The following is a 13111-nucleotide window of genomic DNA, read 5'->3' on the forward strand; positions in this document are numbered from 1 at the left end:
GATTAGAGCTCCACACTTGGTATGGAGTTAAAAGGTAGCTTCCTAAGAAGTTGTACCTAGAGGAAGCAAGAGCTTCGCAAGAGCAAAGCAAATGCTCTGAACTCTCTGGTTCAGATTTGCAGAATCGGCAGGTGTCGTTCAACACTACTTTCTTTAAATGATAAAAAGCGGGACAGTGTCCGGTGAGGAGTCCCGTGATTATCCGTAGGTCACTACGAATTAGACTAAGTAGCTTTCTGGCGGTTCCAGGGTTCGGATAGATAAACTGTTTAGCTTGTCTACAACCCTGTGCCTGTTGCCATTGGGATACTATTTCTAGCCCTTCCCAAGTTAGTAGTTCGCTTTTGATAGCGGAAATGGACGTACCCAGAAACGGCTCGGGGCTAATAAACCGCTGAGCTGATCCCTGTCTTGCAAGTCTTTGAACTTTTTTGAGTTTGGCTTGCGCAGTCACTTCGTTCACCTTAGGCCGCCACACTAGGGCAGCATAGGTGATTCTTGGTCGGGCAATGGTCTTGTAAGACCAGAGTGCCAAGTCTGGTTTCAGTCCCCAGGTCTTACCGAACAGAGTTCTGCAGGCCCAGAACGCTGAGATCGCTTTCTTAGCGGCATGATCCAGTTGTGCAGACCAGTTCAGTTTCTTGTCCAGAATATTTCCGAGATATTTGACTTTATTGCTGAAGCCCAGTCTAACTCCATTCAGTATTGGAGGAGTGATGGAGATCTTCCTTCGTCTGCCGAATGGAATTAGGACTGTTTTTAAGGGGTTTATGTTTAGACCCTCCTGTAAACACCATGACATGGTGGTATTCAGAGCCGTTTGCATTCGGCTCGACAGAGTTGCGTCATCTTTACCTCTGACGATGAGGACGATGTCATCGGCATATCCAATGATCCTTCAATATCAAGAGAGGCACATAGCGCCGTCTCCTGATAACTCAGAGACTTTTCAATCAACGTCACTAAGCTGTGAAGAGCAGTTTCTGTTGACTTGCCGCTTTGATAGGCATGTTGGTTCCTATTCAGCGGGGAGTCTTTAAGAAACTCATCACGGATATATTTATCCATTATTTCCTCCATCAACTTGAGAAGTGATGAAGTCAGACTTATGGGTCTGAAAGTTTGGGTCTCCTACGAAAGGCAGAAAATCAAAAGGCAGAATCACGAAAGGCAGAATCACGAAAAGCAGAATTACGAAAGGCAGAATATTTCATAAGGCAGAATAACGAATGGCAGAATCAAAAAGTGGTCTATTTTTTTAACAACACACACTCGCGGCCTTTGGCCGACTCTATTGTCCAAGTGTATGCTGTCCTTACTCGCTACCGCTCGTTCGGACTTAACTAAGGGAAAGAAAACCGGTTTGAATAATCCTAGAAAACCAGTAGATCAGTTGTTTGTATGCGAGAGGCCGCCGCTTCCGACGGCGGGTCGGCGGCCGGCTCGGACCGCGGAAACCACGGCGGCTTTGTGCCGCCTCGGTTCCTTGCCCTCGATTATGCGTCTTCGCCACATGAATTGTTTTATGTTAATTAAAACCAACAAGCCGTTGAGACTAGTGTAAGTTATACCTAACATCGAAAAATTACTCTCCGCGATGCCGTGAGAGCCTTTAGGACCTGAGCCAAACCAGTTTGCGCGTTTCGGATCTAATAAATTAGGCTTGATTTGCACCTCCCATCAAATGCTCATTGCTTGTGACCAGTTATTATGTCTGGTTACCAAATAATATTTAATAATAAATGAAGAGCAGCAGCTTTGATACCGTGACCCGGATTCGCACCAATTTGCCATCACGCACTTGGCTATTGTGAGTCAGGTTTTGCTACCAGTGATTCTGCCTTTCGTGCCCTTCGAAATTCTGCCTTTTGAAATATTCTGCCTTGTGTGTACGGTCATAGAGTTCTGCCTTCCATGATTCTGCCTTTCGTGCTTCTGCCTTTCGTGATTTTGCCTTCTGTGGCGAACCCGAAAGTTTTAGGTAGGGTTTTGTCCTTCCTTCCAACTTTGGGGATAAACACTACCTTCACCTTCAGCCAGTTATCCGGAATATGGCCCAGGATAAAGCTGGCTCTGAAGAGGTTGATGAGTTTGGACATGATAACTGCGGCCGATTTTTGTAGAAAGATGGGTAGTATGCCGTCTGGACCTGGAGACTTCATAGGGTCGAATGAGCTTAGAGCCCAACCTATTGAAGCTTCCGTGAACAGTCGACGGGCCAGCAGGATGGACTCCCGAGACGCCATATGTCTCGAATTGTCCTGTCGCGACCCATCACTATTCAGTTCTTCGGTCTCTGTCGATCCAGGAAAGTGGGTGTTCATAAGAACCTCCAGCGTTTCCTTGGTAGTGACAGTGAGGCATCCATCCTCTTTCCTCACTTGTCCTAAACCGTTAGTATGGTCTTTGGACATCGCCTTTTGCAGCCGCGTAGCTTCCGGCAGAGTTTGGATTCTTTCACAGAAACTAACTCTGGATTTCCGTTTAGCCTTGCGTAGCTCGGCGTTGTACTTAGTGAGGGACGCCCTGTAGTAGTCCCAGTTAGACGTGACTTTTGCCCTGTTGAACAACCGCCTAGTTTCCCGACGAAGGTCACTAAGTTGATCATTCCACCAGGGTACGTCACGGCATACTGACCGCTGTGTTAGTGAACAGTTAGCGTCGAAAGCATCCATGATTCTGTTTTGTAGATCATTTGCTGCCGAATTCAGGTCAACTGAATTTCGAATGTTGCTGTAACTGAAAGTTCGTGAATCGATCAGGTTTCCCAATCTGTATTCTTAGGATTTCTGAACAGCTCTCTTTTCAGAGGGTTAGCCTCTATATTAAAAACGATGTGTCTGTGGTCCGACAAACTAGTTTCATCGGAGACATGCCAATTTTTAATCCTTTCAGAAATAGAGGCGCTACACAGATTGAGATCAAGGACCTCCTGTCTGATAGCGTTGATAAACGTGGGGTTATTCCCTACATTACATACATTGACATCGTTAGAAGTAAGGTATTCAAGTAGGTACTCACCCCTGGTGTTGGTGTCCGAGCTGCCCCAGATCGTGTGGTAAGCGTTGGCATCGCAGCCGATCAGAAACGGCTTGTTGATGGCCTTGCAGTACCGCACGAGCGCAGCAACTTCGAGTGGCGGTATATCACCTTGGTCGCCCGGGAAGTAGGCCGACGCGACAACCATTTCCTGCTTTCCTCTGGTTGTCGGTACTTCAACCGTGACGGCAACGACGTCGCGTTGGATAAATTCTGTAATAGGTAAAAAATTTAGTTCTCTATTTAGCAGAATTGCAGTCCTTGGTTTAGACTGCGTGTCACAGTAGATTAACCTACCGTTAGGAGCGTTAAGTCCGAGAACTTTGGATTCGTTGATCCACGGCTCCTGGATGAATGCAGCCGCTAGCTGCTCTTTGGCGAATCTCCTGCAAAGAACACCCGAGGCGCCTCTTGCGTGATGGAGATTCGCTTGCACGCAGCGAAGGCTGCTCACTTTGCTGTGAAGTTGCCGTCTTTGTCCGGATCGGAAGATGATCCTGGTATTGGCTGACGGCTGCCAACAGCGGTTTGGCTGGTTGATGGAAGTTGCTCTTCCTCACTGTTCGGCTTCGGTTGCAGCAGTCGATTGGCAACAGAAGGTCGTTGCGCACACTGTGGCGGTTTTTGACTCCGGGGGGTGCGACTGTTCGATGGTGATGCTTCACACTCTTGCGAGTCTTCGGCGGAACCGTCCGAGCAGCCGCGGGGTTGCGTTGTTTGAGTGGTGACAGGGCACTCACGGGGGAGCATCCTGCGCGTACCTTCCCAACCGCAGGGTTGCGTTTGGGTGGTTGTGGGGCTCTCCCGGAGGAGTTTCCCACGCGAACCTTTAGCCCATTCGCAGGATCGCTTTGCCTGGGTGGTGGCAGAGTACTCCCGGAGGAGTTACCCGCACGTACCTTCCCTGACATTGCGACGGAGTCTTTCCTGCCTGTGACGTTCGGCCTTCCGCTTACCTTTCGGATGCGTGCTTTGCCGAAACCGTAGTGCAGTTCATTATTTCTACTCTCAACGAGTTTGGCCGATTCCTCGTCAATATCCGGAACTAGTTCGACCAAGGTCTTTACCAATTTGCGGTTACAGACTCGCCACATTTTGGTAGAGAGATGGTCGTTCTGATTCTGGAGTGAACGAAGAATCTTCTCGTCCGGAGAGTTCGCACTGTCCGCGAAGTAACCGACATACCGTCTGGCCTTCGGCAGATCCTTTATGTGGTATACACGGAGTTGTGCTCCCTCCCATGGTACGAGAGAAGGTACCTCCCTTTCCAACCACTGCACTGTGTCGTTGTCGGCACAGGCGAGTTGCAGGAAGCCATTTTTTAGATGGCAACCTTTAAACTTGGGCTTGGTGGTTTGATTTGTCTGGTCCGCAATGTGATCGAGGATGGAGGTCCGGACAGCCTGGAGCTGGTCCGTTGTGAGTAGGGAGCTGGGGTGGGTAGCAGAAGTAACCGCGAGGCTTATAGCTCCCACCATGTCCCTATATGTGGCCTTAGTACTGGTATTTGGGGACACCAAGTCATCCGACCGCTGTCGCTTGACGGCGACTTGGTTCGATTGAGCAGGCTGCTCTGTCGGAAGGAGGGCCAGCTTCCTGGCTTCTACGTACGAGAGACCGGAGCGAAGATTTTTGCTCAGTCGCCGCCTTTGCGCATTTGAAAGTCGCTTGACAAGGGGTGCCGATGATTCGGGTTTCCCTTCGTCATCGGGCCTTGTCTGTGGACCGGGAACTAAGTCCATTTGACTTTCGTCATTCCCTTGTGGAGAAAGTAGGATTAAGGATGAAGCAGAGTGTCCTCCGTCCAGCGATTCCTGTCGAGGTTGAAATCATCCTCATGCTTCATCTCCTCCGTTCTGCCCGGTGCGTTTGTTTTTATTGGACTACGCTCCGATGAGTCCATGGGTTCCGGCAATGAAAGGCTGCCGGTGGCCGAATTTTGTGAAGTTTTGTCGTTCATAAAATTCCCACGAGTCGCTAAGTAAAGAAGAGTCCGCTGCATCAGTGACCCGCGTGATGCAGTAAGGGCTAATTACTGTGAAGGGTGCCCTGGTACTCCACACGTCAAAAAAAAATTTAGTTGAATAATTTTTTTTTTTTTTTGAAAATATTTCATGATTGTTAAACAAATGGTTAGTTTTATACTTTTCTTAAAAAAAAATCTCTAAATTATAAAATTTGTTACTTGAAGATTACTGAGTGTGTAGATTTCGTTGAAATTCTTCCGAGAAAATTATTAAATTACTGATTGAGGCTAGCTGCAAAGCATTTATGAGCATAAAACTAAGAAATATAGGTATCTAATCTAAAATTATGAACGGTCGTCAACGTAATAATACGGAACGGTATTTTCGGCATGGATCTAGGTGATCGAAAAAGGACAAAGATTATTGGAAACTAGGTATTTGGGATGTAAGGACTTCACTCGAACCAACATGCGCGGGCATCCTGACTAGAGAGCTGTGGAAAGTGAATGTGGAGGTGGCAGCTATCCAGAGAGGAATCAGTAAATTCTTCAATTGCAGCCTTATCAATGTCCGACCAATAATAAACTCGATGACGAGAAGGAGAGGCTCTATGAGCTCCTTGAAAAGACGTACTGTGAGTGTCCAGGACACGATACCAACATCGTCATCGGAGGTGCCAATGCGCAGATCAGACAGGATTACTTTTCCGCCTTGTAATTGGTACAATAAGCTTCTACTCTACTACAAACGATAATAACCTGATCATTTGCACTGCAACTAGATTAATAGGTACTAGGCTATTTGTAGCACTTTTTTGCACACTTCATTCAGAGTTGACTCGGATCACTATCTTGTAGTATGCAAGATCCGCGTCCGGTTGTCCAACGTATTGAAATCTAGCAGTTAGAAACTGAAGGAGTGGCTGCGAGTATACTCACAAAAAGGTAATGAACAGACTGGTGAGCGAGTTGCAAAAGACCTGAGCGTACAGTACAGTGGAGACACACCCACAGTACGATCTGCGCAACAGAGCGAGAAGTGTTGGGTACAATTGCGACATCTACGTCCAATGATCTGACGTGTTTGATTAGATGAATCGCGTCAGTTACGACTGTGACACGTAAGAGCAGAGGAAGATATCAAGTAGCTAAAGCCACTGAAAAGAGACTCCATCATCGGATGAAACGTCGGCGGAAGCGTGTTTTTGCTGAAGCGAAGATCATCCATGGGCGGGGTTAAAAAAGCAGTGAAAGATCTGAGAAATATCAAGGCAGCTGGGAAGAAGCGTGATCAGATCATGCGGAGAGTGGTTACCGTGCTGGATCGAAACCCGTACAGTATCGAAATCCGTACACCTTGATGTTTTTCTTCAGTTTTAAGCATTATAAAAGTGAAAATTCATATGATAGTTACATGTACATATCCGTTGAGTTGTTGGCCTTCTGTTAAATTAAACTATGCGCCAGTAGGCCATGAAATAAAAATTTTAAAAATAAAAAATCAATCGTGTATCGGTTTCAGTTGTCATTTCGTTGTAACGTTAGAGAATTTACTAAGGAAACGTTCTTCAGATAAAAACGATTTTCAAGTGGGATATAAGTGTTTCACTCTGTGAATCTTTTTAAAATTGATAGAAAAGGTAAGTCTTTGTCATTTTCGAGCTGTATTTGTCTAATAAATAGTGTAAGTTGTATTTATTCAACGAAAACTGTGCCGTACGGATTTGATTCTTGTTATTTGCTTGCGTGTGTATCATGCATATATTGTTGAACTTTCTTCTTGTTTTCAGCATATAATGGAAGAAAACAAGTATAAATATACGACAAACAATTTTAAACGAGCTGTGACTGAGGTGCGCTAGGGAAAGTCGTACCGGGAAGCCTCGAGAGGTTCCGGCGTTCCGGTTACTACGAAACGCTACGAAAATTGCACTATTTCAGCTAATATCAAAAATTAGAAAACCGTGTGAAACTTTAGGAGTAAAATAAATTAAAGATAAATTATAAATAAAAGATGTTCATTTTTGTACTTCTTCATCTATACGGAGTTTGATTTATTGTTGTATGGACTTTGATCCAGTCTATATCGCGTGTGTGCGGATTTCGATTCAAAAGTGTACGGGTTTTGATTCAGACAAAAAACTGTGTACGGATTTCGATTCAAAACATGTTTTATTTAAACATGATTTTTTCGAGTTTCGGAGTGATTTTAATCATTTTGCTGGAAAATAGTGATAAAATATAAGTAGACCTATAACTAAACATGTCAGTTTAAAGCAATATGTGATTTCTTGATTTTATATTGACCGTCGAAGATTATCATGTGCTTAGGTGTACGGATCTCGATCCAGCACGGTATCACTTGGACTGTAGTAATTATAACAGTCATAACACTGGTCAACACAGATGCACCCCAAAAGCTCAAACCGGAAAAAATAATGATTATAGTTATTCACCCATTCTTACCCGGCGGGCAATTACTATACGACACTGCCACGTAAGTTGACGTGTTTTGGTAATGGCTAGGGACACCAAATTAGGCTGTAAGATATCGGACGCTTTCGTGATGTTGGATAGTTTGAAGCAGGGTGAAGGGCTAGCGTGCAAAGCAGTGGCACCATCATATGTCAGTCACATGCTCATACGTTTTGCAGTCATTATCGGCATCATTGGTATTAACAGTAGAGCCATGTAGAGCCGGCCTTTGAACCTCTCAAGAAGCTGCGAGAATAGGGTTGCCAATCCTTACAAAACTTGCACTCTATAAAACACTTATTTTCCCGGTGGCCCTCTACGGTCATGAAGCATGGATACGGAAAGAGGCTGATCGGCCAGTTCTTGGTTTATTTGAGCGAAGGTATTTGCGTATCCTTGGTGACAAACTAGAATATGGTGTTTGGGGCAGACACATGAACCATGATATATACCAGGCATACAAACCGGCGAATATAGTCACGAATGAAACACGGCTGACTTCTGTGAGCTGGGCATGTAACTAGAATGCAAGAGAAACGACCACCAAAAGCTATATTTAGTTGGAATCCCGATAGAAGCCGTCGTGTTGACTTGCTGTCACTTGTTGTTTGTTTACCGCGTACGATGGAGAAGCACGTCGACTTCGAAATGAGGTAGTTTGTGAGCGACCCGCGACATATTCCGGTGGTTGAAATTTCATGGGGAGAAGCGGAATTTTATCCAAACCACCATCCGTCGGTACCGGGAGACGGGCTCGGCCAAGGACCGTGCGATATCCAGGTGGCCGCGTTCGGCGGGGCCGCCAGCAGCTATCAAGGTGCTAAGGGTTTGTCGAAAAATGAAGCGATCCAACGGGAAGACCGCTGCTGACATAGATGTGTCGATAGGGACTGACCTCACCATCATGGCGAAGGACCTGGAATACACGCGGTATAAGAAACGCAAGGTTTATGGGGTAACAGAGGCTGCAACGAAGAAGAAGCTGGACAAAACAAAATTGATACTTTGGCGACACTCAGGTCAAAACTTTGTGTTTGCTGATGAGAAACGGGAAGGATCATTACGTCTTTCAATAGGACGGCACACTGGCCTACACGACGAACATGTCCATGCGTGGTGTGGGGAGAATTTGACTGATTTTCTCGATAAGACATCATGGCCTTTGTGGCCCCGGACCTCAATTCTCTGGTCTTTTATGTATGGTCGTACATGGTCAAGCAGAACATTATGGACCAATTTAGAACGCTCATTTCCTTTTCATTTGGACCAGGTGCATGCTGCGTATAATTCTTTTGTAAATCTCCGAATTTTGATCGCCAAAACTACAACAATAACAATATATTGACCAGTAATAGTATCGTCACACGTTACAAGTATTAGAGAAAGATTTGGAAGAGCTGCTATTTGGAAAAAAAACCAACAATTTGTCAGGATCGGACTCTTGTGCACTGAACGAGATATGCTTTAAGGGCTTATATCCACAAAAAAAATTTTGTTGTCATTTTTTAATGGCTTAAATCATGCTAAAACTATCCAAGAATCAAAATCTACATCGCCCAAGTACTGATCTAAACACAAAATTCGTTTAAATCAATTTGTACCGAACAACTTTTATGCTTCAAAATCATATTTTTCGTTTTTTTTTGGCAATGCTCGTTTTTTTAAATTTCGAGGCTTTGTAAACTAGTAGATGTTACCTATGATCGATATCGAAGGCTTGACGGGTCAGTTTGCTGTTTATGTTGCTGGGTTAACCGTTGGACCGAATATGTACGAGTTTTGTGTGGGATCGGAGGCCAAACGCGTCAAAGTCGCTGAGTATCACATGTTCGATATCACGAAAGAGACTTGGCACAGCCTTAGATCAGACAAAAAAAAGGAAGAAGAGGAAAATAAGGCCCAGGAAGGATAACTTTACGGCGCAGGGATAGCGGACTGTGGGTAAAAAAAAATTAGGGGCTCTATTATTGCGATTCTTAAGATTTATAGCATTTTGAAACTTGAAACGCGTTTTTCTCAAAACGATGTTTTAAAAACGGACGAGCAGTAGAACAGAAAAAGTTTACATCCGATTGACTTGAAATTTTAACTGTAGCTTCTTCATTAGATTATTTAATAAAGTACACACGATTTTGGCGATTGATTAACAACAACAAAAGTTATAAACAATTAAAGTCGATTTGTTTTTTTTTCTAAAAAGAATTTTTCTTCCAAACCGTTGCCATTTTGCGAAGAAAAATTCTAAAAATTTAATCATGTGTACTTCACAAACGACACTTATGTAGATAATGAGAAAATTTTTGATTGTGTGATAGGTGGAGTTGGGCACGACTTCTACTGCTCGCCATAGATCAACTTTTAAAAAAAGCGGTTCACGCCAATCGCTGCACAGCCGCCATGTTGTAACAAAAATAGCAATAAATTTTTTTTCTACTCTGCCAGAGTTGCTTAATCCAATGATATATTATTTATAATACCTTACAACTCAAATGTCCTTTAAAAAAATCAAGAAAAAAGCCTTGTTTTTTTGAGCGTTTGGTGGATACTACCCCTTAACTGTTACGAGCCATGTGCCTTTGAAGATTGAAAGTGGCGGCTCGAAGTCGGCCATTTTTGGTTTCAATACCGTTTGGCCCTAAATAGCTGATGTTGAATGTCGCAAGCAAAAAAGATGGTGAGGTTTTTACGCACATTTGAGGAAGATCCTCGTGACCACCTCAAGTGAGCTTTTCCTCAACCATCATTCATGGGGACCGATATTGGTCTGATGATAAAAAAACGAATAAATAAATAAATAAACCCTGAACAGTTACTAGTATGTAATTTATCCCATCTCGTTTTATACAAAACCAATACTTTTGTTTTGAACTTGATATTGATTATTTCAACCTTGACCCAGCCGAATGAAAAAGTTATGAGGAACAGCAAACTTCTGTCAAATATTATTCGCTATGAACGACGCCACAGAACATGGTGTTAAATATACGAAAAAATCTAACCGTGTTTCAACACATTATGAAGACGAACTTCAGTTTATATTGCGCGTTGTTGATTCATACCGAAAAAATACCCACCTCATTCAAAGTCCGAACTTTTTAACAAACACCAAAAGTTATTGGTTATTTTAAACTTAAATTAGGATAATAATATTACTGTTTTATAAAAATACAAGTGTATTTAAATACGTTTATCGAGAGATATATGTTAAAAAACCTAAATTAATCCACCTAGCGGGAATATTTTTAGGAAAATTCAAGTTTGAGCGTTTGGTATAAAAAACGTTACGAGCCGATAAGACTCCTTGCTCTTAACAAAATAAGTCCTTCGTATAGTAAATCTTTCACAGGAGAACATTATTCCTCTTCAGGGAATGGTAATTGAAGACATTAGCACGGGGAACGAGCTTTCGATAAGATTCCTTCCTCTTGACATAATAAGTCCCTTTTAGAACAAACCTATTGAGTTTCGAAAAATAAAGCAAAAAAATTATCAGTAGACATTTTGCTTACCAGTAAAATCTGACTCATTACCTTGATTGTCATTAAGAGTTGTAGGAAGAGGAGATAAAAAAGTAAATCATTTCTTTGAATTTCTAAATTAATGTAATGTGATCACTATAGTCACCTCAAAAGTGCGCCACAAGGATCGTTTTTAGGACAGTTGTTATTTTGTTGTGCCATACACTTATATGCTGATGATGCAGGTTCTGTCTTTTGGGTTGAAGCATCAGTAAAAGGGTTTAAGATGTGAACTTAATTTTGATTGCCGTACTCTAATGTCAAACTATTTTCCACCATTTATTCGACAGACGGAACGAGTCCATGTACGCGATGACTGGCCTCTACTCGGAAGCGCAATTCGACGACAGCAGCGCAGATATTCCCCAGGACACCGAATCGGAATCGTTGCCAGCTTCGGTCAACACTGCCATCACGGAAACGGTCGTCAAGTGCCACAGCCGGCAACCGTCGAATAGTGTGACGATGATGGAACGCGAGAAACCGCTACCGAATGTGCTGCTAGCGAGTGACGACTATTCGCGGGACTGCGGTATTCTGACCTGCCGACCTTCCGCACTGCAAAAGTTCGCTAGAATCAAGGTGTTTGTGTTGTTGCTGTCGATCCTGGTGACGTTGCAGCAGGCACTTAGTTCCGGATATATCAATTCCGTCATTACTACCATAGAGAAACGTTTCGAGATTCCTTCGAGTCTGTCCGGTCTGGTGGCGTCTAGCTACGAGATCGGAAACGTCATAACTGTTATCTTTGTTAGTTACTTGGGTAGTCGGCGGCACATTCCAGTGTGGATTGGGATTGGTAAGAGTCTAATGGAAGCTTTTAATATTTGTTGTAATTTAAATATATGCCTCCAATGTAGGTGCTGTCATAATGGGCATTGGGTCCTTAGTATTTATGATTCCTCACTTCACCGGCGAGCCAAACCCCGGGGTTATGCTTGACAATAAGACTGCTGACAACATCTGTCGGTTGGTGTCGGTGCGAGAGCAGGATATGGGTCTTGGCCGGTTATCCAACAGCCTTTCCAATCCGCCACTGACAACGCATAATCTCAGGTTAGTTGAGATAGAACTGCTGAAATTGTCAAGTCACGTAGTATCCCTTTTCCGCATGATTTTTCGTTGTAGAGGTGACAACTGTCTCAAAAGTAAGGCGTCCACCTTCGGGCCGGTGATATTGTTCGTGATTGCGCAAATCTTACTTGGTGGAGGAGGGAGTCCACTGTTCACGCTGGGTACCACCTACGTCGATGATCACGTTCGCAAGGAAAGCTCATCGATGTATATTGGTAAAAAATTGAGGGTATAGTGATTACCAAAATTCGTGCTAAGCGTTGGTGTTTTTTTCTTATCCACAGGTGCAATGTATAGTATGGCCGCCTTCGGGCCTGTGTTAGGCTTCCTGCTGGGGGCGTATTTGCTGTCGTTCCATATGGATTCATTCTCGGGCAGCGATATTAATATAGGTATGTTTTATCCGCTGGCGGCGGCTTGTGATTTGATCATACACATTTTGAGATGGATTTTTTATCTCGAACGCGTTTTGAAAAATGCCATCTATTTTTATCTCTTTTCATAGATCCCGACGACCGCCGATGGGTGGGCATGTGGTGGGGTGGTTTCCTAGTGTGTGGTATTCTCCTGATACTGGTAGCAATTCCATTTTTCTCCTTTCCGAAGGTGAGAGCATCAATCTTTCATTTCAACCACCGACTCATTTATTCGCAATAATGGTTTGATCTAAAAAAGCAAAAAAAAAAAGATCAAACCCATTTGTAACGTGCACTCCACAAATTATTACTACTCCAATATTTATGGTTCCTATTAAACCGTCTGTGTTTACCTGCTGCCCTCTTTTTTTAAACAACAGGTTCTAACTAGAGAAAAGAAGAAAATTCGAATCGCCGAGCAGAAGCTGCCTCAATTGCAGCAATTATCGGCGAACAATTCCAGCAGTTTATCCCGACCACAGCCAAATCAATCGCAAATTCAGCAACAACAGCAATCACAGCAGCCACCGGGCAGTGGAACTGGTGGGGGTCAATCCGCGCCAAACAAATCGAATGAGGACACCGGATATGGAAACGATATTAAAGGTAGTTTGAAAATGTTT

The 13111-nt window shown here is 43.7% G+C and overlaps 1 protein-coding gene across 3 annotated transcripts in view; it reads left to right on the forward strand.

Annotated features, from left to right (window-relative positions):
* LOC129727354 (solute carrier organic anion transporter family member 5A1) overlaps positions 1-13111 on the forward strand; it is a 142476-nt gene that overhangs the window by 105329 nt on the left and 24036 nt on the right. For all 3 annotated transcript variants that reach the window (XM_055685115.1, XM_055685117.1, XM_055685116.1), the window contains exons 4-9: positions 11289-11797; positions 11859-12054; positions 12127-12287; positions 12357-12464; positions 12578-12678; positions 12869-13094. In XM_055685115.1, the coding sequence (XP_055541090.1) occupies positions 11289-11797; positions 11859-12054; positions 12127-12287; positions 12357-12464; positions 12578-12678; positions 12869-13094 (1301 nt within the window). The remainder of the gene's footprint in view (positions 1-11288; positions 11798-11858; positions 12055-12126; positions 12288-12356; positions 12465-12577; positions 12679-12868; positions 13095-13111) is intronic.

This window comes from Wyeomyia smithii, chromosome 3, assembly GCF_029784165.1.
Source record: "Wyeomyia smithii strain HCP4-BCI-WySm-NY-G18 chromosome 3, ASM2978416v1, whole genome shotgun sequence".
Lineage (NCBI taxonomy): Eukaryota > Metazoa > Arthropoda > Insecta > Diptera > Culicidae > Wyeomyia > Wyeomyia smithii.